Raw genomic sequence first — 27,156 nt, 5'->3', positions numbered from 1 at the left:
TTATGTTCAGTTATTTCACTTTAATGGCAAAGAAAATGACCTATTAATTGTCATTAAAGTGAAATTACTGAAATTAAATATGCAAGCTTGATAAAAAATACTCATTTTAGAAGAACATTTCAGATGGCACTTAGAGGCTTTTGCATCTGAAGTCTTCATATATAGCCTATTGTTCAAACATATACTATTTATTTATTACTATCTATTACTATTACAAATACTATTTATTTACCAAGGATGCATTAAGATAATTGAAGATGTGACAATAAAGACATTTATAATGTTACAAAAGATTCTATTTCAAATAAATGCTGTTCTTTTGAACTTTCTATTCATCAAAGAATCCAGAAAAGCAATCTATCACGGTTTCAACAAACATGTTAAGCAGCACAACAGTTTTCAACATTGATAATAATCATAAATGTTTCTTGAGCATCAAATCATCATATTAGAATGATTTTTGAAGGATCATGTGACACTGAAAATTCAGCTTTGATCACAGGAATAAATTATGTATATATTATATATAATTGAACATACTCTTGACATATACCTTTAACATACTATTGAGATGCACAATTTTTTTTGTATAAAGAGAGATAGATTTATCAGTGTTTTTATTCTCTTGATACTGTTTGCATTGAAGGAGTTTTCTTCTCTTTTATGATTTTAAAAAGCTGTTATTCTGATTCCCTTTAATCATGTGTATGTAGGAATGTCCATGTCTGGTGGACACTGACTTCCTGACCTCTTTACAAAGCGTATCGTTGACCCCTGAGTTGACCCCTGACCTCCAGAACATCAGCGTCGGATCTGAGCTGGAGTCTGGAGAGGAGCTGATGCATGAGTGTAGTTCCTGGTACTGTAACTGCCAATCACATCTACATGTCGCTTTTAATGCAGAACTTTCTGTTTTTCAGAAATATACACAGCAAAAAATGCTTTTCTCACTGAGTATTTTTGTCTTGTATCCAAATATTTAAAAAAAAATCTTAAATCGAGATGCATTTACTTAAGTAGTAAAATAAATAATTAAATAAATATTAATAAATAAATTTATTAAATAAATAAATAAAAATGAATTGAGTTTTTGCTTAAAACAAGCAAAATTATCTGGCAATGGGGTCAGAAAAATAATCTTGTTTCTGTTTGAATTCAGTTTTTCTTTTACCCCAATGACAGATAATTTTGCTTGTTTTAAGCAAAAACTCAATTCATTTTGATTAATTCCGCCGGGAAAAAAAAAGACATAATACCTTATAGTGTAGTGTGTATAACTATTTTGTTCACTGTAAAGCTGCTTTGATACAATCTGTATTGTAAAAAGATTTGACTTCACTCGTCAAGTAAATGCATCTTGATTTAATAATTTTGAGTTATTTGGACTGGAAACAAGCATTTTTGCATTGACTTGTTTGTTCCTGAAGCTCCTGTGAACACGGGCTGTGGAACTGCTCTCTGGCTGCGTGTCCCCGTGACGGAGGCCTGTCCCCGTGGGGTCCCTGGGGCCCCTGCTCTCTCAGCTGTGGGGGTCTGGGCCAGAAGAGTCGCAACCGAGCCTGTAACCGGCCCAGTCCTGCTCACGGGGGCCGAGACTGTGTCGGGCCCCTGATGGACACCGCATACTGCCAGACCCCCGACTGCCCACGTACATGCCTCACATACTCAAATATGTTATTGCTAGAAATATGCATGATTATATTACTCATAGAATACTATTATTTATCACTTCATAGTAATTCCGTTCTTTATTGTTTTTACAGTGGTGACAGTTCCGACAGAGGAACCGTCTTTACCAGGTAACTGGTTAAATGCACATTTATTTATTTATTTATTTATTTAGCGAGTACTGGGCAACGATTAATCGCGATTAATCGCATCCCAAATAAAAGTTTGTGTTTACATAATATATGTGTGTAGTGTATATAATTCATTTGTATATATAAATTCACACACATGCATGTATATATTTAAGAAAAATTTGTTATTTATATATACAATATTTATATTTATATATAATATAAATTATGTATAAATATATATATATATATTTATATATATACTGTATATACATGCAAATATTTTCTTAAATATATACATGCATGTGTGTGTATTTATTTTTATATATATATACAAATGAATTATACACACTACACACATGTACATTTTTAAAGATTTCTTATTAAGTGTTAAAATATCTCATTCTCGTGAAGCCAATATTGTGTATCGCCTCGTGAGGGAAGTGTATCATCACACCCAATATATATATATATATATATATATGTGTGTGTGTGTGTGTATGTGTGTGCTTGGGAACGATTAATCGCAATTAATCGCATCCCAAATAAAAGTTTGTGTTTACTTAAATATATGACCGGAAAATGTGTCTTTTATTTGACTGAAAGTCACAAAATGCAAAACAATTCAGGTGCAATTTGAAATGTTTTAACTATCTTGGGCTGCCACTAGCGATATCAAGTAATCAGTCGATTATTTTGACGATTGATTGATTATTTGTGGTAATAAAAATAGACTTAAGTGAACAGAAGCATTTAAAATGACTTAAAATACACATATAATAACAATGAGGCAATAATAATTGTTTCAGATAAAGTATAAAAAGCAATTCATCTTATGGTTTTATTGAACAACACTTAAAATACATAATGTAATATACATAATATTATCAACTTACAGTGTGTGCATTATGTATTATAACAGACGCCTGTAGAGGGCGCCGGCGGCCTGGGGATTGTTGTTACACTTTACAGCATAATTAGTATTGGCCAAACAACATTTAATTCAAAAGTCCACTTAATCTTTAATATATGACCACTTCTTTGCGATAGAAATGCTACAGCCACTGTGATGTCTTGATCATGAACATGTGGACATTGAAACATACAGACTCAGAGCGAGGGTTGAACATTTTTGTTTTGAAATCCCGACGATTCGATCCTGTCACACCCCATATATATATCAAATCTTATAATATTCTTCTGTCTGTCTCTAGATGAGGACACTGGATTCTCCCAGTGGACAGTGTGGAGTCCGTGTTCCCGAACCTGCAGCGATCCGGCTTCTCCCGCCATGAAGTCCCGCAGGAGAGAGTGTGTTCATGAGCGCTGCTCCGGAGAGAGTCGACAGGAGAGAGTCTGCAATCTGCCTCAGTGTCCCGGTACATCCCACGTCACTCTCTACAAACACACATGCCTAGTGACTAAACACGTAATACGCATGTGCGCGCCGTCACCGTTTTCACAGATTCACGTTTTTTAAGTTTTACACAGAGATGATCACGGTATCGCTTTCAAAACTCGTTTTCTAAAACTTCTAAAAACGCTGTTGTCGTGAAACGGCCAGAATGCATTAAAGGTTTTCTGTTCTCAGTTGAAACAGTGTTGTGTAAGAGTCCTCTTAATAACTAATGATTTTCACAACAGAAATTAGTCAATCAAAAACTTACTTAAACTTGACAATGACTTTCTTCTGTACAGCCAAAAATAATCTTTGTTGCATTAATTTCCTATTATCACTGTAAAGCTGCTTTGAAACAATCTATATTGTAAAAAGCGCTGTATAAATGACGGTGACGTGACTCTCTAGATCTCTCTAAAGAAGCATCAGTGTGTAGTGCATATACTGATGACCACTTAGAAACCTGTTTGCAACACATTAGAGTTCATTCTGGGAGTGACATCCACTTGTCATCTTTACAATTTTTTATCTATTTTATATAAAAAGTTGGTCTTGGCTTTATGTTTGGGCAAACTAATTACATATCAAGAAAGTGCTGATGTTGTGTTTAGTTTCACATTGACTCATTGAATCATTGACTGGCCTGAATCATTCAGACACAAACACCTGGGAGAAGCGCAATGGTTCTGCTGTGTTTGGAACTGTTTTTATTGGCGAAACAGAACAAAAAATATTGACAACATTGTGTGTAAAATGTCATTTAATATTAACCTTTCGTTTATTGAACTGTTGTATCGATCATATTTGCATTAATTGTGCTGATATTCGGAAAAACGGCACTCTTGCACGTCATGTGAACTATAATGTTATAAATATAAAGAAAAAGAAGAACTCATACAGGAGCATTTTTGCCACAATATCTTGAAGTTTCCGGCTCTGACTGGAGGACAGTATTTTAAAGCATATAACCAATTTATAATGGTTATAAGCAGTGGTGGACGAAGTACACATACCATGTACTTGAGTTAAAGTAAAGATACTCAAGGTAAAATATTACTCAAGTAAAAGTAGAAGTGCTGCCTTTAAACATTCACTTGAGTAAAAGTACAAAAGTAGTTGCCTTCAAATGTACTTAAGTATCCAAGTACTATGATTTTTTTATTGCTATAATGTCCTATTATAATTTTTGTCACAAGACTCTTGCTTAACTCAGTCTACGTGAAGACTCTGTCACTCTTGGCACATCAATCTATTAATAAAATGACATTAATTAGTCTATAATATATATATATATATATATATTTGAATTGAATACATTTTTTGTGTGTTTAATTTTGGACGGAAGGGGTCAGTATTTACCGATAATTGCTGCAATAATAGCTGCTGCTCTCTGCCCCGCTTAAAATGATTGGCAACACAAATTGTTTGGAACTATTGAGAGCTACATGAATCACGTGACCGCGCGGCGGCGAGATCACAGTAGGCTTGTTCGACTTGAAACGGCACACTGCACAGACCAATCGGTGAATTACATTAAAATACCGCAAGAGTGATTAGAGAGTAGACGGCTCTGTAATGTATGCTTTTCAATCGCTCTCGCGATTTCGCTCTATACTTTGATGTCATAAACTGATCGGTCTGTGCAGCGCCGGTTCAAGTCGAACAAGCCGTGTGTGTCGCAACCTCTTATACTGTCTATGGTCGCAACTCTCATATAACAGCTCTGGTTCGCGCTTAGTAGATATCACCAAGGCAAGTTCAAAACTGTGATAGGCTACTGTGATTGCTGGCTCTTTTGACCAGTTAAGTTTTTATCCACTCATAAATAAAAAGGAACGACTGATTTTGAAAATGTAGTAGAGTAAAAAGTAAGATATTTGACTTTGAAATGTAGTGGAGTTAAAGTAAAAGTCTTCCCAAATTTAAATACTTCAGTAAAGTACAGATACGCAAAAAAGCTACTTAAGTACAGTAACGAATTACATTTACTTCGTTACTGTCCACCACTGGTTATAAGGATTAAAATGATTCATAAGAACTGAGTGCAAATGCTATGATGTCGATGAGTGGAATTGCATTCATCATCGCAAAGATGGTTCTAGAAACAAACCATTACACCTGTTCCAGAAGCGCTTTTTATTTGAATTTTTTTTTTTATATTTTTGCAATTTAAAACATCTGTTCTCTATGTGAATATATAGTAAAGTGTAATTTATTCCTGTGATCAAAGCTGAATTTTCAGCATCATTACTCCAGTCTTCAGTGTCACATGATCCTTCACAAATCATTCTGTAATGTAATATGAACTGGAATCAGACGTGTGTTTGAACTGAAACACTCAATGCATATGGCATAAAGGCAACAGCACTCAACAAGACTATCATATTAACATTAATACCATTTATAAAATACAGTGGCATCGCAGTATTAGAGCTTTATTATCGTCCTACAAACTGCAGCTATCGTGCAACCCTATTCCAAACATTGCGCTTTTCACCCTTTTGCTCATGTCTTCTTGTTAATTCATATATGAGACCCTGGATCACGTCACCAGTCTCGAGTCGCACGGGTATATCTGTGGCAATAGCCAACAATACACTGTATGGGTCAAAATTATAGATTTTTCTTTTATGCCAAAAATCATTAGGATATTAAGTAAAGATCATGTTCCATGAAGATATTTAGTAAATTTCCTACCGTAAATATATAAAACATTTATTTGTGTGAGTGAGTGCAGCACAATCGCCAACATAATGCACAACTTTAAAGGAGATTTTCTTAATGTTTCGATTTTTCTCAGATTCCAGATTTTCAATAGTTGTGTCTCGACCAAATATTGGCCTGTCCTAACAAACCACACATCAATGGAAAGCTTATTTATTCAGCTTTCAGATGATGTATACATCTAAATTTTAAAAAATGTACCCATGTGACACATATGTTTGCTTGCAGCCTGGTTTTGATGGTGTGTGTGTGTGTGTCAGATGGAGGTGTGTGTCAGGACCCCGAGTGTGTGCTCAGGAACTGCTCCTGGATGAAGTGGAGCGAGTGGAGCTCCTGCTCTCGATCCTGTGGCGTGGGTCAACAGCAGCGGGTCAGAACCTTCCTCGCGCCGGGCCTCAACGGGACCTGGTGTCAGGACATCCTCGACGGACACCTGGAGAACCGCTTCTGCAGTATTCGGGCCTGCCGCGGTGAGTTAAAAGGGGCTTTCAGGATCTCAGGTCTAGGATCTTAGTTCTAGGATCTCAGTTCTAGGATCTCAGATCTAGGATCTCAGTTCTAGGATCTCAGTTCTAGGATCTCAGAACTAGGATCTCAGTTCTAGGATCTCAGTTCTAGGATCTCAGCTCTAGGATCTCAGCTCTAGGATCTCAACTCTAGGATCTCAGCTCTAGGATCTCAATTCTAGGATCTTAGTTCTAGGATCTCAGATCTAGGATCTCAGATCTAGGATCTCAGTTCTAGGATCTCAGCTCTAGGATCTCAGCTCTAGGATCTCAGTTCTAGGATCTCAGTTCTAGGATCTCAATTCTAGGATCTCAGGTCTAGGATCTCAGGTCTAGGATCTCAGCTCTAGGATCTTAGTTCTAGGATCTTAGTTCTAGGATCTCAATTCTAGGATCTCAGGTCTAGGATCTCAATTCTAGGATCTCAGCTCTAGGATCTTAGTTCTAGGATCTCAATTCTAGGATCTCAGGTCTAGGATCGCAGTTCTAGGATCGCAGTTCTAGGATCTCGCTCTAGGTTCTCAGCTCTAGGATCTCAGCTCTAGGATCTCAGCTCTAGGATCTCAGCTCTAGGATCTCAGGTCTAGGATCTCAGTTCTAGGATCTCAGCTCTAGGATCTCAGCTCTAGGATCTCAGCTCTAGGATCTTAATTCTAGGATCTCAGTTCTAGGATCTCAGTTCTAGGATCTCGCCACCAGGATGGTTCTCCGAGAACTAATGGTTCCTCTAGGAAGGTTTTCCTGGTTGCGTTCGCACCGCCAGTAGGAACTCTGAAGTGACGTAAGACACGCTTGTTGTTGGGACTTTTATTTTGACGGCGCTGAGAACGACTGAGCTCACATTCTCTGTGTTCATTAGTTTACGATCTGTCTGACAGTCCTGTCTAATACGATATTAGATAGAACTGTTACACACTGAAGGTAGACAGTGACGAAGAGTTATTAGCGAGACAGTGACGAAGAGTTATTAGCGAGACAGTGACGAAGAGTTATTAGCGAGACAGTGACGAAGAGTTATTAGCGAGACAGTGACGAAGAGTTATTAGCGAGACAGTGATGAAGAGTTATTAGCGTATGCGTGTGTGTGATGTCCAGTGTTGCTAAGCAGAAATACATCATCATGATTCTCTTGATCTCCTCAAAGTTTGCTGGATTTTCTCCTCAGCGTAAAGATTAAGAGCTTCATCTATCTCTGTTTTACATTTTTTACAAGCCTGTGTGTGTGTGTGTGTGTGTGTGTGTGTGTGTGTGTGTGTGTGTGTGTGTGTGTGTGTTCAGTGGACGGAGGCTGGTCTCGCTGGAGCTCGTGGTCTCGCTGTGATAAAGCCTGTGCCGGGGGACGCTCCATCAGGACCCGCTCCTGTTCCAGTCCTCCACCCAAAAACGGAGGCCGCAAGTGTACAGGAGAGAAGAACCAGGTCAAACCCTGCAACACCAAACCATGTGGTACGACATCAACACTCAGCATCACTTAACCTCAACACATTCTGCATACTATACATCCACTCACTGGGAAACACTGGAGACGGGACTTGATTTTATCCATCAGGATGTGATTGTGTCATGAAAGCAGGCTTTGATATTATTGGTTAATATCACTTTTCCTCGTCCACACTTGGTCTTGATTACATAAACAGAGAAGAGTCGTCTCAGAGGTGAAGGAAGCTATTATATATTGGTGAGAGATTATGAAAACAATTTTTTTAAAATAATATGCAGTGATGAATCGTGCACAATGAGACCAGGCACATGCTTTAAGAACGTAACTACAGTCAGTTTTGTATTTATAGAGGTTTAGAGGTTTATTAAGCATTTTAACCCTGTAAAGTCTGACATGTGAAATAATAGTCCGAAAAATCGGATCATTTAAACAAAATCTATCTTTGTTTTGTATCATATTTCATCAGGCTTTTATGGCTCATGGTACAATATAGTGAGAAAGAACATGGAGAAAAAACACCTTAATGTTATTCAAAGGCCCAAAATGAGCAAATATATGCAGTTTGCTGCAGATGCTGATATTTATATGAAATTCTGATGTTTGTAATGTAAATCAATGAGATATTTATAACAGACTACTATAAAATGCATATAAATATCAGTCGTCACTCGTCACTTATGTCTTAGTAAGATCAATGATATTTAAACGCTTTATTTTATGATCAATGCATTACAATGATGATTGAGAGATGAAAAACTAAACTTTCTCAAAAGCCTGATGATCATATTTGATACTCATCATTTTTCTAAAAAATTATATATGGTGATAATCAAGTAAACCAGTAAGTGTTGACCTTGAAATATTACTAATAATATCAAAGTTATTCTTACGTTTACTTATCACAAAAAAACACATGAAGCACGAGCTGAAGGATGTTTGTACAATTATACTAAAAGACTTTTACTTTATAAAAAAGTCTAAACTGTCAATCAGAGACAGAAGGACTGGAGGAGAGTGTGTGTGAGACATGCATATTGACCATTTAGAGGCCTGCATATTAAATCTGATACAGTAGTGTTCCATCTGAATGTGTAGTGTGTGTGTGTCCGGGTTGCAGATGGAGCCGGGTGTCCTCCAGGGCAGGAGTTTGTGTCGTGTGCGAACGAGTGTCCTCAGCGCTGCTCAGACCGGCAGCAGGGCATCGAGTGCCGGACCGACACAGAGTGTCAGCCGGGCTGCCGCTGCCCACGGGGTACACACACACACACACACACACACACACACACACACACACACACACACACACACACACTCAAACAGAGCTGCCCACGGGGTACACACACACACACACACACACACACACACACACACACACTCAAACAGAGCTGCCCACGGGGTACACACACACACACACACACACACACACACACACACACACACACACTCAAACAGAGCTGCCCACGGGGTACACACACACACACTCAAACAGAGCTGCCCACGGGGTACACACACACACACACACACACACACACACACACACACACGCGCACACACACACACACACACACTCAAACAGAGCTGCCCACGGGGTACACACACACACACACACACACACACACACACAGAGCTGCCCACGGGGTACACACACACACGCACACGCACATGCACACACACACACACACACACACACACACACACACACACACACACACACACACACACAGACACAGACACAGACACAGACACGCACAGACACACACACACACACACGCGCACACACACACACACAGAGCTGCAGCAATTCTATAATACATAACTTTCACTAAATATTGATAAAAACTACACGTAATAGTGACTGACACTCAGGTTTGCTAAAATGACACAAAGAGCACAAGCTGAACAAATCTATCTATTTACAAAGTAATTATTTCTATACATCTTGTAATGGAAAGAGACGTACATGCACTCAAAATTTAAATGTATATATGATTTAATACACTATATATATATATATATTTGAGACCATTTTTCTAAGTTTAGAAAAACAATTCTCACACAAGCTTTTTTTATGTATTTCATCACTGTTTATATCAAAACATATAACAACATACGTACAGTAAATACATATATATATATATGTAGACCTAGACGACTTAGACTTAGACTTAGACTTAGACTTAGACTTAGTGGTTACAGGGAAACAATACTTGACCAAGACACATGGCAAACATGAGGGCTTAAATACACAAGACTAATGACTGAACAACACACACCTGTGCACAATGACAACACAAAACACATGGCAGGATCACATGAGGGCCAGGGAATCACATGACAAGACACATGAAACAAGACATGAAAATATAATACATCATGAATATTAATGCTCTGAGGGTTCAAGTGACTCAGGATTCTATTGTCTGACAGCATACAGTAGTGTGTTTGAGATGTTCTGTGTGTGTGTGTGTGTGTGTGTGTGTGTGTGTGTGTAGGCCAGCTGCAGCAGGACGGTGTGTGTGTTCAGCTGTGGCAGTGTGACTGCCTGGACGCGTTGGGTCAGAGCTGGGCCGCGGGCAGCACACACCAGCTGGACTGTAATAACTGCACCTGCGCAGACGGAGAGCTCAGCTGCACCGCACACACCTGCGCAGGAGATAGCACCTGCACCTGGAGCTCGTGGTCCACCTGGGCGTCCTGCAGCTCCACCTGTGGCCCGGGCCGACGGACACGCTTCAGGTGCGACTCCAGGCGGAGATCATCACATGCCTCTGAAATACACATTTAATCACTTTTGCGTTTTTTGTATTTTGTATGTTTCTTAAGAAAAATAAATGTAATTTGTAATTAAATACTTTGAGAGACTGTAATTTGTATTTAAAACACTTAAAAAACTTTTTATTTCGCATGTTAACTTTCATAACCCGGCTTAATAGGACCATAGATATATAAAATAAGAATAGGAATACCAAATAGTCTATCACAGGTTTTGTCTTTTACAAATTACTTGTATTTTAATTAAATGCTTTTTTCACAGCTGTATTTTGTATTTTATTTAAATACATTTAATGATTAAGAATTTGTAATGAAACACTTTTTGATGTATTTGTGCCCATCTCTGGTCAGCATCTTTAACTGGAGGCTCTCTGTTATTCCCCCAGATCTCTGGTTCCTGAGGCTGACGGTGTGAACTGCCAGTTCGAGGAGGTCCAGCATAAAGCCTGTGACCCCGGGCCGTGTCCTCCACTGTGTGTCCGGGACCAGCGGGAACTCTCTGTCGGAGACTCCTGGCTGCAAGGGGAGTGTGAGCAGTGGTGAGAGACACTGGCAACAGCGATAATGCTGTCGTTTTTACACGTTTAGCAACATTTGTTTAAACCATGGGAGTAAATGGACATTTAGAATTGTGCAAACTTCTGCAAAACCTGTGTGTGTTTTCAGCACCTGCATCCCTGAGGGAGAATACTGCCAACATATAGAGTGTCGAGGTGTGTGTGATCTCTACAACACATTCAACTCAAATACATTATATTATATGTGTAGTCTTTCTCATTTATTTGTGCACAAACAAATTCACTCACTCACTCACTCACTCACTCACTCACTCACTCACTCACTCACTCACTCACTCACTCACTCACTCTCACTCACTCTCTCACTCACTCACTCACTCACACACACATTCACACACACACACACACACACACACACGCACACGCACACGCACAGACACATTCACTCTCTCTCTCTCTCTCTCTCTCTCTCTCACACACACACACACACATATATATATATATATATACATACATATAAATAATTTATATAATTTTTTTATATATATTATTATTATCATTTAATTTATTCATTATAATTTTAGTTTAACTTTCAGTCATTTATGTACTTTTGTCATATTAATTAGTTTTGGGGGTTTCTTTTAGAATATTTCTATTTAGCTTTCATTTATTTTCATTTCATTTTTATTTTTAGTATTTGTAGTACTTAAGTAATTTTTTAAGTTTAAATTTTGCATCTAATATTTGTTTTATTTTATTTCAGCTTTATTTTAATTACTGGAAATGAATTATAATAGTTTTAGTTAACAATAACATAAATGTAATATAAACTTAATAATATAAATCATAATACAATTTTTTTTTAAACTACATTATTTATATATGTAAAATTGTAATTTTCATTTTATTATGGTGTTTATTAATATTCTAAAGTAGCTTTTATTTGTATATTTTAATTTTTCATTTAGTTTTTTTTTATGTACCTTTTTAATTTTTATAAGTTTTTATTGTTTCTTTTAGAATATTTTAGAATATTTAGAATGTACTTTAATTTATTTTTATTTCAGTTTTAAGTTTTGCGTCTAATATTAGTTTTTATTTTATTTTAATAGTTTTAGTTAACAATAACATAAATATAATATCAACTTAATATAAACTATATTGTATATATAATTTATATTAAATTGTATAATTAAATTGTATAATAAAATATAAATACATATTAAAATTAAAATTGTAATTTTCAGGTCATAGCAATAAAATTTTAATGTTACAAAATGTAAATGTTCTAGTTCTGCTCAGCTCTAAAATAATTAATCAGGTATAAATGACTTTTTGTGAGTACAATGTCTATGTGATCATAAACAGACAGGAATGCTCTGACCTGTGGAGTGTACTTCTGTATCTCCACATGATCCACCAGTTCAGGTTCAGGAGTTGTTGATTATATATATATGTACAGTTATATCACTGCTGATGTGTGATTGCATTAGTGGACGGTGGATGGACCCCGTGGTCGGTGTGGTCGGACTGTCCCGTGACGTGTGGGAAGAGTACACAGATCCGCACCCGCGCCTGCATCAACCCTCCGCCGCGAAACAACGGCACACACTGCACTGGACCTGAGAGAGACACCCAGGACTGTCACGCTGCACTTTGTCTTGGTACTGGAATAAACCTTTTCCTTTTTTTTTTTTTTTTGCTGATGCACAAAATGATCCGATCCGTGGCTCAAGAACTGTAAATGATCCGAACCGTGAATTCTGTGATGCGTTGCACCCCTCTTGTGTTGTGACACCATGACCTCTGGTTCCCCCAGATGACCTTTGCCCCTGGTCCCCGTGGTCTCCCTGTTCCCGCAGCTGTGGGTCAGGCGTGATCTCCAGACGCCGGGAGTGTGTGTGTGAGGACGACGGGGATCACGCGTGTCCTCCGGAGCTCGAGAGGGACGGCGAGGAGACACAGCTGTGTTATAAGAGACCCTGTCCAGGTTAAGCCTAAAGAACGCTAATATTGATGTTAGCCAATGAGAGCCGTGCTTTTTCATGCATTGCTTAATTTTCAGATTTTGCTCTGGCTCTTTTGCTTCCATTACATCATGTCTTCTTTGAGAATAGACAAAAGAAAGCATCCAAAATAAAGATTGAATGTGAATAAAACACAGTTAAAATTATTAAATTTAAAAAATGTAAAAAATATTATGGAAAGATCAAAAGACATCCAAAATGAAACAAGAATTTTGAACTTGGCAAATACATGCATAATTAATTTGATAATGCCTCATTCTTATATTTAAACATAAAACGTGTAATACAGAATTTAATGTACTGTGATTAGATAGCTGGTATAGTGATGATAATATCTATTATTTAAATTTTGACTTGACTTAAAGTCCCCCTGTAGTCAATAATTTAATTCCTTAAAACTCATCTTTGATCATCAATATGACATATTCAAATGTTTTTTCTTTGAAAAAAATGTATTCATGTCTTAAAATATCTTGACTGTAACTCGACACCCTCGCCTCATTTAGTATGTGCGGTTCTATGAATATGCAAATTCACCCCGCCTCCACTCACTCACTCAGCTCAGAGATCCACTGGTTGACGATCACACGTTGATCTGATTGGTTACAAGGTAGTTTGTGACGTCAGAAACACCAGCGATTTCAAAGCGTGTGTTTGAGACTGTCTTTGGTTCACTGCAGTTTTAAGGAGGAAATACTCAGCAATGGTGTCGACTTATGAACTTACACATGCTTTGTCTTAAAGCATATTAATAACTCCACATAGACACATAAACTACATTAAAAGCTGGATTCTCTCCACAGGGGGACTTTAAATTCGGCATGAAACTGATGTTACTCTAGTCTTTTCTTCCCTATTGTAGGAGTGGGATGTTAACGAATAACGTTCACTTATAAATCATGTATAATACACATTGTAACATTCTGTAAAAAAAAAGATAAATTGTCAATTGACTTTAACCGTGGCTGTGTTCCTGGTTCTCTCCGTCAGCCTGTCCGATGTCAGAATGGAGTGTGTGGAGCGAGTGTTCGTGTGTGTCTCAGTATCAGCAGAGGTTTCGTGCGCCGCTTGTGTCGGCCAGTAGAGGGCAGAACTGCAGAGATCTGGAGCGCCAGCAGCGACCCTGCACACCTGACCACTGCCACGGTGTGTGTGAACAGCCTTACACACACACACACACACACACACACACACACACTAGAACACCAATGGTACCAGGGTTTGAAATTAATTTTTCACTCACCGGCCAATTTGGCTGCTAAATTTTTAAGTCACCAGCCATTCAGAACTTCTACTAGCCAAAGTATAGTAGAAGTATAGTAGAAGTTTCAATACTGTATATAATTATATTATCAAATTTGGATTTTAATGCTGTTTAATCTTCGCTATTGCTTCAATGCAAATGAACAAGCGCCCCGGTATTTGTTGTGTTGTGACGTGTGTGTTCAATACGCAGTATTTAATATATCATGATCAGTGGTGTAGTCTAGTTTTTTGTAGTGAGTATACTGTAATAAAGTATAAGAGCTACATTTAGCCTTAGATGTTATATGAATATGGTCCCTGAAGCACAGGTTTTATCAGCTGACAATTAAAAATAAAATATATATAAAAAATTTTTTTTAAACATAGGCACAAATACAAATTTACTTTTAGAAATGGTGTTTTTGAATAAAAATGGTGTTATTGTTTGGGCAAGTTTACTGTTTAAATTAAAACATGTATGAAAACTTGTGTGATATTCCCTTAAAATAACGTTTTAATAGATTTTATTATTATTTTAAAATTCATTTTACTGTGCAATTTCTTTCTAATTTCTTTGAGTTAGACCGAACTTTTATTTTGGTGGGTTGTAGACATTTGAGTTTCTGTGTGTTTTAATAAACTATTATTATTATTAGGCCTACTTGAAGTATACTCTACAGTGCAATAGTAATATATTTCTGTTATAATTTCTTCAAGTTATACTGAACTTTTATTATGACAGGTTGTCGTAAAGACATTACAGTTTCTGTCTGTATATGATACGAATGAATGACGATAGTTTTATCAAATGAAATGGTGAAATTCTTGTGAAGTGAGTGACTCTCATAGCAGCTCTGTGATGAAGTGCACATGTGTAGCCTACATCATGTCTCAATACAGTGAAACGCTGAAAACACCACGAGCGTGACTGAGTCACGTGTGCTTCAGTGTGTGTGTGTGTGTGTGTGTGTGTGTGTGTGTGTGTGTGTGTGTGTGTGTGTGTGTGTGTGTGTGTGTGTGTGTGTGTGTGTGTGTGTGTGTAGTGTAGTGTAGTGTGTGTGTGTGTGTGTGTGTGTGTGTAGTGGAGCACACATTGAGCGCTCATTCCCAGAGACACGTAGAACAATTGCAGTCTCTTTTAACTTTAATATTCACAGACACTAGTCCATATCGAGATTTGATTCATTGTACAGCCCTACTTTTGATTTATTCATTAAAAAATAGCCAAATTCCGTGACGTTCTGCTTAGCAAGCTCCATTTGTGACTGGATTTAGCGATTCGATCCGTGTCGCTTCGCAAACACAGACGGGGTGAATTTATGAATGAAAGTGAAAGTTCTGACACAAAACGAAGTTGTTACGTATCTTCACGCTTTTTTAAGTGGGTATACGGAAATCCTTGGCCTTTTCTAGTGGGTATACGGCGTATACCTGCGTATCACGTAGACTACACCACTGATCATGATGACTAAATCTGCACAGATTTGTCTTACACGAACTTCCCCAGCAAAGTGAGTAAACATAAGTTACACGCCAGATTGGCTCGTGATTGGACAGCGTTTCCCGCCACAGTTGATTCACAGTGTTAATTTCAAACCCTCCACAGTACTCTGACAAAAAGCGTGGTACTGAGTGATTACCATTCAAATCCCTTTTATCACTACAAGCACAAGAACACAATGTACATAATAGAGTGTATGAAAGGCAATTCAACAACAATCATTCAAAAGTTTGAAAAAGGCCCTTTAAAGTTCCTTACAACACCAAATATCACTCAAAGTCTAGATTTTGTCTCTACTAGAACAGGTTTTCCTGCTTGAATGTTGATTATTTTCCTCATATTCTCCATTGTTGCGGCTCCTCTCTTCCCAGTCTGTCAGTAACGCTCTGTTTACTTCCTGTCTCTATGAAGCCCCTCCTTCTGAAAAGCACACTGTGCTCTGATTGGTCGGCTGGAGCAGTGTGTTGTGATTGGTCGAGCGCTTCGAGTGTGTTTGGGAAATGTCCCGCCCCTTACCATAACCGCCAGTTTAACACACTACTAACTACCTCAACCAGGCCCCGCCCCTTTATTCTGCGTATGAATTAATGTAATGAGGAATATTGTGACGTGTTCGTTCCCGGGAGAAACTCAAGACTACAATGGAGGCGTTTCAGGAGTTCAGGAACACTGACACTGATATAGAGAAGAACTTAACAGCAACATCACACACTGAGGAGATGAAGATTTGAAAAATGATCATACTTTGTTTGTTCTTTCAATCCTATATTGATCTGTATGTGTGTTAGATTGTGAGAAGCCGTTCCTGTTCTCTGAATGCGGATCTCCCTGTGAGAAACACTGTGATCTGTTGGGTCAAACACACACGTGTGTGTCGCGTCAGAACTGCACAGCCGGCTGCTTCTGTCCCGAGGTTCGTCTTAACTAACACTGCTCACAGATACACATGAAGATTTGCATTAAAGGGACAGTTCACCCAGAAATGATCATTTATTCTCCTTCAAGTTGTTCCAAACCTGTATGAGTTTCTTTCCTCTGTTGAACACAAAAGAAGAGCTTTTATAATCTAACAGCTGATTGGACCCCATTGACTTCCATAGTATTTTTTCCCCATTCTATAGAAGTCAATGGGGTCCAATCAGCTGTTAGATTATAAAAGCTCTTCTTTTGTGTTCAACAGAAGGAAGAAACTCATTTGGAACAACTTGAGGAAGAGTAAATTATGACAGAATTAAATTTTTTGGGTGAACTGTCTCTTTAATACTTTACAATAAGGTCTCATTTGTAAATATTAGAAAGAATGATAAATATATATTTTACAGCAATTAATCTAAGACAGTTGTTCAATTTTAGTTCATGTTAGTCCACAGTGAATTAACTAATGTTAACAGATTTTAAAAACGTACAAGTAAATGTTGAAATTACCGTTGACTAAGACTAATAAATGCTGTAGAAGAGTTGTTTTGAGTGATTGAGATGAAGACTGTATAAGATTGTGTAAGATTGTGTCAGATGTGTATGAGATGTGTATGAGATGTGTATCAGATGTGTATCAGATGTGTATGAGATGTGTATGAGATGTGTATGAGATGTGTATGAGATGTGTATGAGATGTGTATGGAGTGACTGAGATGAAGATTGTGTCATATGTGTATCAGATGTGTATCATATGTGTATCAGATGTGTAGATGTGTATCAGATGTGTATCAGATGTGTATCAGATGTGTATCAGATGTGTATCAGATGTGTATAAGATATGTATGGAGTGACTGAGATGAAGATTGTGTCAGATGTGTATCAGATGTGTATCAGATGTGTATCAGATGTGTATCAGATGTGTATGAGATGTGTATCAGATGTGTATGGATTGACTGAGCTTGCGCGTGGTTGTCTCATCAGGGTCTCCTGCATCAGAACGGATCGTGTGTTGCTCAGGATCAGTGTGGATGTGTTCAGCTTCTCCATCAGGACTCAGACAAACCTGTGGCCATCACTGTCCAGCAGGGGGAGCTGGTGACCATCGGCTGCAGTACATGGTGCTCTATCTATCTATCTATCTATCTATCTATCTATCTATCTATCTATCTATCTATCTATCTATCTATCTATCTATCTATCTATCTATCTATCTATCTATCTATCTATCTATCTGTCTATCTATCTGTCTATCTATCTGTCTATCTATCTGTCTATCTATCTGTCTGTCTGTCTGTCTGTCTATATGTCTGTCTGTCTATATCTATCTATCTGTCTGTCTGTCTCTATCTATCTATCTATCTATCTGTCTATCTATCTATCTATCTATCTATCTATCTATCTATCTATCTATCTATCTATCTATCTATCTATCTATCTATCTATCTATCTATCTATCTATCTATCTATCTATCTATCTATCTATCTGTCTGTCTGTCTGTCTGTCTGTCTGTCTGTCTGTCTATATGTCTGTCTGTCTATCTATCTATCTATCTATCTATCATATATTTCCTACTATATATTTCTGTATAATATAATAAATATATAAAGCTGTATTAGCTATCCAGGACCACACCTATTACTTTTGTAATAAATAAATAATTTGTGTTGTTATGTTTAAACCAGTTCTGTTGAATTCTCATAATATATTTACATAGAAAGTAACTAAACAAACAAACCACCCAAAACACCCTAGAAACTGCATAGCAACACATTGTTATAGCGATTTATTCTTGCAAACAACACACATTTTCTTCAGAGAATGTAAACATCATGTCTTTTGTGTGTGTGTGTGTGTGTGTGTGTGTGTGTGTGTGTGTGTGTGTGTGTGTGTGTGTGTGTGTGTGTGTGTGTGTTTCAGTCTTTGCCATGACGGCTCTCTTCAGTGTGATTTACGGGAATGTGAAGGTAAATCTCCTCTATTTATAACCGTATAACCACATTCAGCGTCTGTTGCTCCTTATTTTACTCCCAGATCACATCATCTGAAATCTAATAACACTTTTCTGACTCAATCTCTCTCTGTCTTTCACAGTGATGGTCAGTGAGTGGTCAGAGTGGACCTCTTGCTCTCCATGTATCCCAGTATCCTCTGCTCTCCCCGGTCTGGTGTCGGTTCAGAGACGGTACCGGGCCTGTCTGGATGTGGACTCCGGGCTTCCGGTCCGCGGGAGAGAGAGCGAGTGTGATGAAGAGCTGGAGGAAGAGAGGATCTGTCCACAGCCTGACATTTGCACTGGTGGGTCGTCTATTGTTGCCATAGTAACACTTCATCAAACGGTTCCTGTTTTTTTTTTATCAAACGGTTCCTGTATTGGACTCTCACACGTCTGACTGGCTTTAAAGCAGAAACTAAAGGGCAGCGGAACCGGGGTGGGCGGCAGTGAACCGCACTTTTAGCTAACACTATAAACAAAACACATTCACACTGGATGGAAATGTATCTGTCCAATGACTTGGCTTGGCTAATGAATATTAATTAGTTGATGTGAAACAGTGTAATTATCGTTAACTTAAGGGCTGTTTACACGACACCGTTTTCAACTAAAAACGTAAAACTTTTTATGCGTTTTAGCTGTACATTTACACGACAACGGCGTTTGAGCGCCTGAAAGCGCAAAGTTTTCAAAACGGGTCTCAAAGTGCAAGTTTGTGAAAATGGTCTCTGTGTAAACAACAAAAACGTGAATCTCTGAAGACGATGACATCATGCACATGCGTATTACGTGTTCAGTCTATAGTGTTTCATCGCCATCTACTGGCCTGGCAGCAGAATACAGCGCTTTTAGTCGTTTACACGGATCCGTGTGAATGGGGATCAGTTTGACAATGTCTGTACTCGAAAAACTAAAAGGAAAAACTTCTCCATTTTAAGCATATCGTTGTCGTGTAAACGTACCCTTAAAATAAGCTTAAATAAAGTACAATTATTTATATTCAGGACTCCAGACTAAATCGGGGGGATTTTTAATCATAAAGTTAATTTAATTGTAAAATAAATTACTATTGTTTTGCATTAATAAGTGCAGTTACTAATAATATTACATGTTTGGAAATGTGACATTAAAGCACTGAGCTTGAATTGAAACTTTTATAAACAACAGTAATGTGAATATATATTGCTAATTAGTGCCGATAAGTCAATAAGAGCTCCTCTGCCGCCATCTACTGATTATATTGGTAATTTGTTTGCCATGAAGTTTTCGTTTTTCCACATCTTTAAACTTTTAGTGTTACAAATCATCACATTAAAAAAACACATTAATACTGGGTAATATTTCAACTTTGAAGTGCTGGAAAAAGTGTTAAGTCCTTGAAAAGTGCTTGAATTTCACTCTCCAAAGGTTGTACGAACCCTGAGATGAATGTAAAAACATTTGACTATTTCTGCCACAATACCATGGTTACAGTTAACATGACTACATTAAATCCATGTTGACTGTTGGTGATTTATGGATAGAAAAGCCTTCTGTAACTTGTTCGTTCATGGCACAGATTCTCCTGGTTTCCACATCAGTGCTGTTTGATCTGATATGGTTTATAACTCTAGATCTCGCAGTGATGTTATTAATACTGTAGTGAATTCAAGCACTTTCTCACTGGATCTTGGATTGCCTTTGACAAAGTTGAAGCATTGAAATTACTAACTTGAAATTACTAAAAAGCTAAAACTGAAAGAAAAAGAAGTTAAACCTGAATAGTAATATTCAAAAAATAACTAAATAAATTAACTGTAAAAATAAAATAAAAAGCTAAATAATACTAAAATAATAATATTAATAAATAATGCTAAAATAACACTGATGTGAAATGGCCAGTCCAGGAAATTGTGATGTCATCTTGACCTCATTAATATTCATGAGGTAAGCTGGGTGTCGTGATGTCACTCTCTGCTGTGTGTTTGGTCAGATCTGTGTCACTGGAGCTCATGGAGCGCGTGGAGTGTGTGTAAAGACCCCTGCAGTGGCGGATACCGCCAGCGAGAGCGCCGACCTTTGACCTCTGACCCCGGACCTCACTGCAGGAACCTACAGACACAGTCTCAGAGCTGCAACACGGGCCTCTGTCCTGGTACACACACATACATCTCATTATTTTCTAATTTGGATGTTCATAATACTGTCTGTGTGCTATATATATACATTTATTTTTGAAACAATTTTTACACACACACACACACACACACACACACACACACACACACACACACACACACACACATATATATATATATATATATATATATATTTTAAAACAAGTATATGTATATATATTTTTTAATACAATGTAAAATGTGTGTGTGTATATATATATATATATATATATATATATATTCAGAAATTAATTTATAAATATTTATAATTATTTTATGTAATTATATAATGAATTAATGATAATATAAGTTGTTATATTAATTGTTAAATATTAATAAAAAACTTTTAAAATTTATATCCCATTTTTATTTATATCCTACTGTAAGATATATTTCCTATTTATTTATAGTATAATACATATAAAGCTGTAATAACTATCCAAGACCATAACTATCACTTTTATAATAAATACTCTGGTTAATTTGAGGATGCTTTGAGTTTTTGTGTTTAAACCAGTTCTTACAGATTCAGTTTGGACCACCTTATAGTTCATTTAGTTCACATTATAAATTACATTTTTAAATATAATAAAATAGAAATAAGTTATTTTACATTTTAATAATATATTTGACAATATTACTGTTTTTTTATATTTTTAATCAAATAAACGCAGCCTTGGTGAGCAGAAGAGACTTCTTCTAAAACATTAAAAATCTTACCAATCTAAAACTTTTGAACGGCAGTGTATATAAGCCATATGTGATGTTTTCCTCCAATCACAGGTGAGCATTGTGAGGACAGAGGGCGTGTCTATGAGGACTCCTGTGCCAATCAGTGTCCTCGCAGCTGCGCTGACCTTTGGGGTCACGTCCAGTGTCTGCAGGGCTCCTGTCATCCAGGTATACATTCACATTTACATTTAGTCATTTAACAGACGCCTTTGTCCAAAGCGACTTACAAAATGAGGACTAAAGCAAGCGAGTCATCATGAAGAGGCAAAAACAACACAAGAAGTGCTCAAAATACAAAGCTCAGGCATTGCTCAGAGTAGCGTAAGCCAGACAAGGGAGGATTAAAGGAAAAGGAAAGAATTGAAAGCTTAAAGCGGTCATCGGATGCCCATTTTCCACAAGTTGGGATGATTCTTTAGGGTCTTCATGTAAAGTTTGTAACATACTCTGGTTAAAATTCCTCAATGTTTGTGTATAACAACACCCTTTTACCTCCTCAAAAACAGCTCTGTTCACAGCGACCCGTTTCGGTGCATGTCTCTTTAAATGATAATGAGCAACTGCTCCCCCCCCCTCTCAATGGGCCGTGTCGACACAAGACACTAAAGTGATGCCTTGGTGGACAGTATACAAATGGCTGAGGTGGAAATATGCTAATATGGGAAATATGCTAATATGGGAAATATGCTAATATGGGAATATGCTAATATAGGAAATATGCTAATACGGGACAGTCCGTCAGTGGTCGGGGGCGGAGCATGAGACATATGACATCATATTGCTCAGAAAATCCAAACGGCTTGATCATTGAGAGCGTTTAGACTTTTTTTAGGATTGAAAAAAAAAAACCGGGTGAATGGATTTTTATCATTGTATGATGATTGTGTCCACACACTGCAGAGACACTTAGCACCCGATGACCCCTTTAAGTGCTCACGGAGGAGATGAGTGTTCAGCTGTGTGTTGAATGTTGTCGTTCGGGATGAGGGCGGGGAGATCATTCCTCCAGCAGGGAACCGTGGATGAGAACGTTCTGGAGAGTGATTTTGCATCACTGTGACCTCTGACCTCAGTGAAACGGGAGATATGAGTGTGTGTCGTGTGCCGCAGGGTGTCGGTGTCCAGACGGCCGGCTGTTGCAGGACGGAGTGTGTGTGCGAGTGGACGAGTGTCGCTGTGGGGTTCCAGTGGAGAACGGGACGCTAGAGATCCGACCCGGAGACAACATCACCGTCAGCTGCAACACCTGGTCAGAGGACATCATCTGTTTATACATCAGGTTTACCTTAACCGGAAAACATGAGTGTTCATCGGAGGGGTCCAAGACCCCAGGACTTCTGTTGCACTTGAACCACGAATACACAAAAACAAATTGAATTGATTTGAGGAGTTTTGTTACTTTAAAAAAGTAACAAATCCTTCCCTCTCTGGTCAGTTTAACCCCCTTAGGAATGAATGGAATGCGAGGAATGTTTCAGTACACATAGAAAAACCTAAAAATGCTCAAAATTCAAACTAAAAATGCTAAAACTTTACCAAAAAATTATTTTATAATGTCTACATGTGTACCTGAATGCACACTGAATGGAACTGACTTTAGGACCCAGAGGAACAGCTCCTTTGCTCCATATAGAGCTTTAAGGACATCTAGAGTCATGAAATATCATCTTATATTATTTATTTCCCACAAGAGGTCGTCAAAGACACCCAATGTAAGATATTTAGAGCTGAATTTAAAGGGTAATGCATGAAATTGTGAGTTTTTTTTTTATTCAAGTTGAAAGAATGTGAGGAATGTGCTTAAATTACAAATGTATTTATTATTTAATGATTAAATCTAGTAATTTAAAGGTAGATTAAATAAAAAATTAAATAAAAATCTCCAAACAAATGGCATTAAAAAATTGAAAAAATATGATCAGAATGAAATAAAGAATAACCTTTCTGGACAAAAAAAAAAAAATTAAGTTTAATTTTAGGGCTTCGCACCATTTTTACTTTCAAGGGAAGGATGAGGGAAGGAAAAGGATGTTTGTGTTAAAAAACATGGCTTAAGTTAAATATGTTTAGATATCTATATAAATACACAAATCCCAATCTATCTCTGCTGCAGTGTGTGTGTCAATGGCTCTCTGGCGTGTTCTGATCGTGTGTGTCCGGTCTACGGTCCGTGGGGGTCGTGGAGTGTGTGTTCGCTCTCGTGTGGGACGGGGCAGAGGACACGCCGACGGACCTGCACACACACACCTGGAGGACCGTCCTGTGCTGAGACCCTTCAGAAGGAGATCTGCTCACGGTCGCCCTGTCCAGGTGAAGCTTCTGTCATTTACACTGCGTTTACTTACAAATATATGCTCAATTATCGATCTATACTGTATAAAATTTCACATTTTGTTAAAATTCCCCTGTAGTTAATCATTTTATCCCTTAAAATCATCTACATAAGTGTTTTTTCCTTAAAATAGCCTTACAATATCTTGAATGTAACTCGACACCCTTGCCTCATTTAGTATGCGCGGTTCTATGAATATGCAAATGAGCCCCGCCTCCACTCACTCAGCTCAGAGATCCACTGGTTGACGATCACACGTTGATCTGATTGGTTACAAGGTAGTTTGTGACGTCAGAAACACCAGCGATTTCAAAGCGTGTGTTTGAGACTGTCTTTGGTTCACTGCAGTTTTAAGGAGGAAATACTCAGCAATGCTGTCGACTTATGAATTTACACATGGTTTGTCTTAAAGCGTATTAATAACACCACATAGACACATAAACTACATTAAACGCTGGATTCTCACCACAGGGGGACTTTAAATAAAATAAAATATAAGTGTTAAATTTGTGTTTATGTGTGTGTATGTTTATATATATTCTGTGTGTGCTGTTAGCCGGCTGTGTGTTGAGCGAGTGGTCGTGTGTGTGTGTGTGTGTGTGTGTGTGTGTGTGTGTGTGTGTGTGTGTATGTGTGTGTGCGTGTGTGTGTGTGTGTGTGTGTGTGTGTATTTTAATGTTTTTGAGATTGACGTGTATTATTGTGTGTGTGCTGTTAGCCGGCTGTGTGGTGAGCGTGTGTGTGTGCGTGCGTGTGTGCGTGCGTGTGTGTGTGTGTGTGTGTGTGTGCGTGTGTGTGTGTATTTTAATGTTTTTGAGATTGACGTGTATTATTGTGTGTGCTGTTAGCCGGCTGTGTGTTGAGCGATTGGTCCTCCTGGAGCGACTGCAGCGCCTCCTGTGGCGGAGGAGTGTCACTGCGCAGGAAGACGGTCCTTCAGGAACCAGAACCAGGGGGTCCGATCTGCTCCGGGCCCCTCGAACAACACACCGCGTGCAACACTAACAACTGCCTGCCTGGTACAGGAAATACAGCTGTACACACACACACACACACACACACACACACACGCACACACACACAACTCACTCGCAGACACACACACACACACACACACACACACACACAACTCACTCGCAGACACACACACGCACGCACATACACACACATGCACACACACACACACACACACACACACACACACACACACACACACACACACACACACACACACACACACACATAAACACACACAGACACACACACACACACACACACACACTGTGAGGACCTCCATAGATGTAATGGTTTATACTGTACAAACTGTATATTCTGTCCCCTTACAGACTAACCCGACCCCTAAACCTGCCCATCACACCTAACTTTCTGCATTTTTACATTTAAAAAAAACACAAAAACATTTTATTATGTTTATTAATTCATTTTGCTGAGCAAAAAGTCCTCACAAAGTAGGCAATCTCAAGTTTTACTCTCCTTGAGGGGACATTTTTATAGCTGAAGTATAGCTAAACATGCCCCCACACACACACACACACACACACACACACACACACACACACACACACATGAAGTAGACGTCTGACAGCTGAACAAACTCAAACACAGTTAATGAAAGACAAACACTTATAGAGCACCTTTAACACCCTTCAAACACTCATATAATACTAGTTTATAATGTCATAAAACATGACAGCACACACTCATAACTCACACTGAGTGTGTGTGTCACTTCGCCTGCATGAATCTCATGAACAAACAAGAAAAATCAAGAATATCACAAGAAAAAAATATTTAATAATAATTTATTTACCTCCCAAATTCATATTACTGTGATGCAAATCAAATCCCATGATTTCTCATAGAATATCATCCTGTCAGGATGCAAATTTAATTGAATCAGTGGAAGTTTCAGTACACAAATTATTTATTTATTTTTTATTAACAATAAAAATGTGGGATAAATGTGCTTTATTGTCATAAAAAAAAAAACACAATGGAAAAAATTAAAATCCTCAGCAACATAATTGTCTTTATATAAAATATAACTTATTGGCCTGAATTACTCTGATACTATGTCTGTTGTATCTTTAAAGTATGCTAGCATGCATTTCATGATATTACATTTTTCATATTGAGGTGAAATATAGTCACAGTCTTTGACCATTTTCGTGAGCTTCATCCATTCAGGCATGATAATCAATCTTCATGTCACATTTATGGCTTAATGTTTATATGCAGAATAATTTGCAGAAACACTCATTCTGTTTATCTTCCTTTTAGCTCCATTACAGCTGCGAGTTGTTGTCTTGTTTGCAATTTTATGCAAATTTCAGTCGACGACAAGCATACACAAAATATTAAAAGAACATTGGCACTGATTTGCATTAATGCAACTGGAGAAGAATCTGTAAAAAGTGAACGAGGCGGCGTGTGACGGTCGTGTTCATTAATTGTGTTTTTTAGATGATAAGACAGGAGTTGATAGACTCATTTAAAAGCGTGAGATAAGTCTTCGGGAGGAATGAAGTGTGTCTTAAAACAGCTTGATTACTTCTGTTAATGAACTTCAGTTGGTACTCTGTTAAACCACTAGCAGTTTCTTCCCGCATGGGACCCAATAAATCATTTGCGTTTAGACTACTGTATTAAAGGCAGCAGTTAACCCTCAAATAATAATCTAATCTATGTAAATTGCATGCTAATTGGAATGGTTTGGTTGGTGTGTGAAGCATGTCTTGTGTGTGTCAGATTGTCCCACTGGTCAGGTGTTCAGCACATGTGCCGGGTCGTGTCCGTACAGCTGTGAGGATCTGTGGCCGGAGAACGAGTGTGTGTCGGTGTCCTGCAGTCCTGGGTGCCGCTGCCCGCCTGGAGCCGTGAGTGACCTGCCCGTACACATCATGTGACTTTTCCAGGAGATCAGAGTCATGAATTTCACCTCACGGAAGATAAAATTGGCAAAAGAAATCTTGGGCTCTGAAAAAACATCTGTAGACCACCTAGCAACAGCCTAGCAACACCCTAGCGATGTCCTAACAGCTTCCTAGAAAACCCTAGCAACACTCTATCAA

The 27,156-nt window shown here is 38.0% G+C and overlaps 1 protein-coding gene across 1 annotated transcript in view; it reads left to right on the top strand.

Annotated features, from left to right (window-relative positions):
• The window catches only part of sspo (SCO-spondin), a gene marked incomplete at its 5' end in the record, with an annotated part of 155,039 nt that overhangs the window by 107,544 nt on the left and 20,339 nt on the right, over positions 1 to 27,156 (top strand). The window contains 23 exon segments of the mRNA XM_082183265.1: positions 714 to 859; positions 1,428 to 1,648; positions 1,764 to 1,799; positions 3,014 to 3,178; positions 6,183 to 6,392; positions 7,707 to 7,874; positions 8,987 to 9,121; positions 10,362 to 10,605; positions 11,028 to 11,180; positions 11,308 to 11,354; positions 12,653 to 12,823; positions 12,979 to 13,149; positions 14,177 to 14,332; positions 16,721 to 16,845; positions 17,832 to 17,968; positions 18,769 to 18,815; positions 18,943 to 19,146; positions 20,817 to 20,978; positions 21,784 to 21,900; positions 22,843 to 22,981; positions 23,846 to 24,042; positions 24,913 to 25,083; positions 26,834 to 26,961. Coding sequence (XP_082039391.1) covers positions 714 to 859; positions 1,428 to 1,648; positions 1,764 to 1,799; positions 3,014 to 3,178; positions 6,183 to 6,392; positions 7,707 to 7,874; positions 8,987 to 9,121; positions 10,362 to 10,605; positions 11,028 to 11,180; positions 11,308 to 11,354; positions 12,653 to 12,823; positions 12,979 to 13,149; positions 14,177 to 14,332; positions 16,721 to 16,845; positions 17,832 to 17,968; positions 18,769 to 18,815; positions 18,943 to 19,146; positions 20,817 to 20,978; positions 21,784 to 21,900; positions 22,843 to 22,981; positions 23,846 to 24,042; positions 24,913 to 25,083; positions 26,834 to 26,961 — 3,450 coding nt within the window.

The sequence above is a fragment of the Leuciscus leuciscus genome, assembly GCF_965113295.1.
Source record: "Leuciscus leuciscus genome assembly, chromosome: 11".
Taxonomy (NCBI): Eukaryota; Metazoa; Chordata; class Actinopteri; order Cypriniformes; family Leuciscidae; genus Leuciscus; species Leuciscus leuciscus.
The sequence above is the reverse complement of the archived record's forward strand: the minus strand, read 5'-3'. Positions and strand labels throughout refer to the sequence as shown.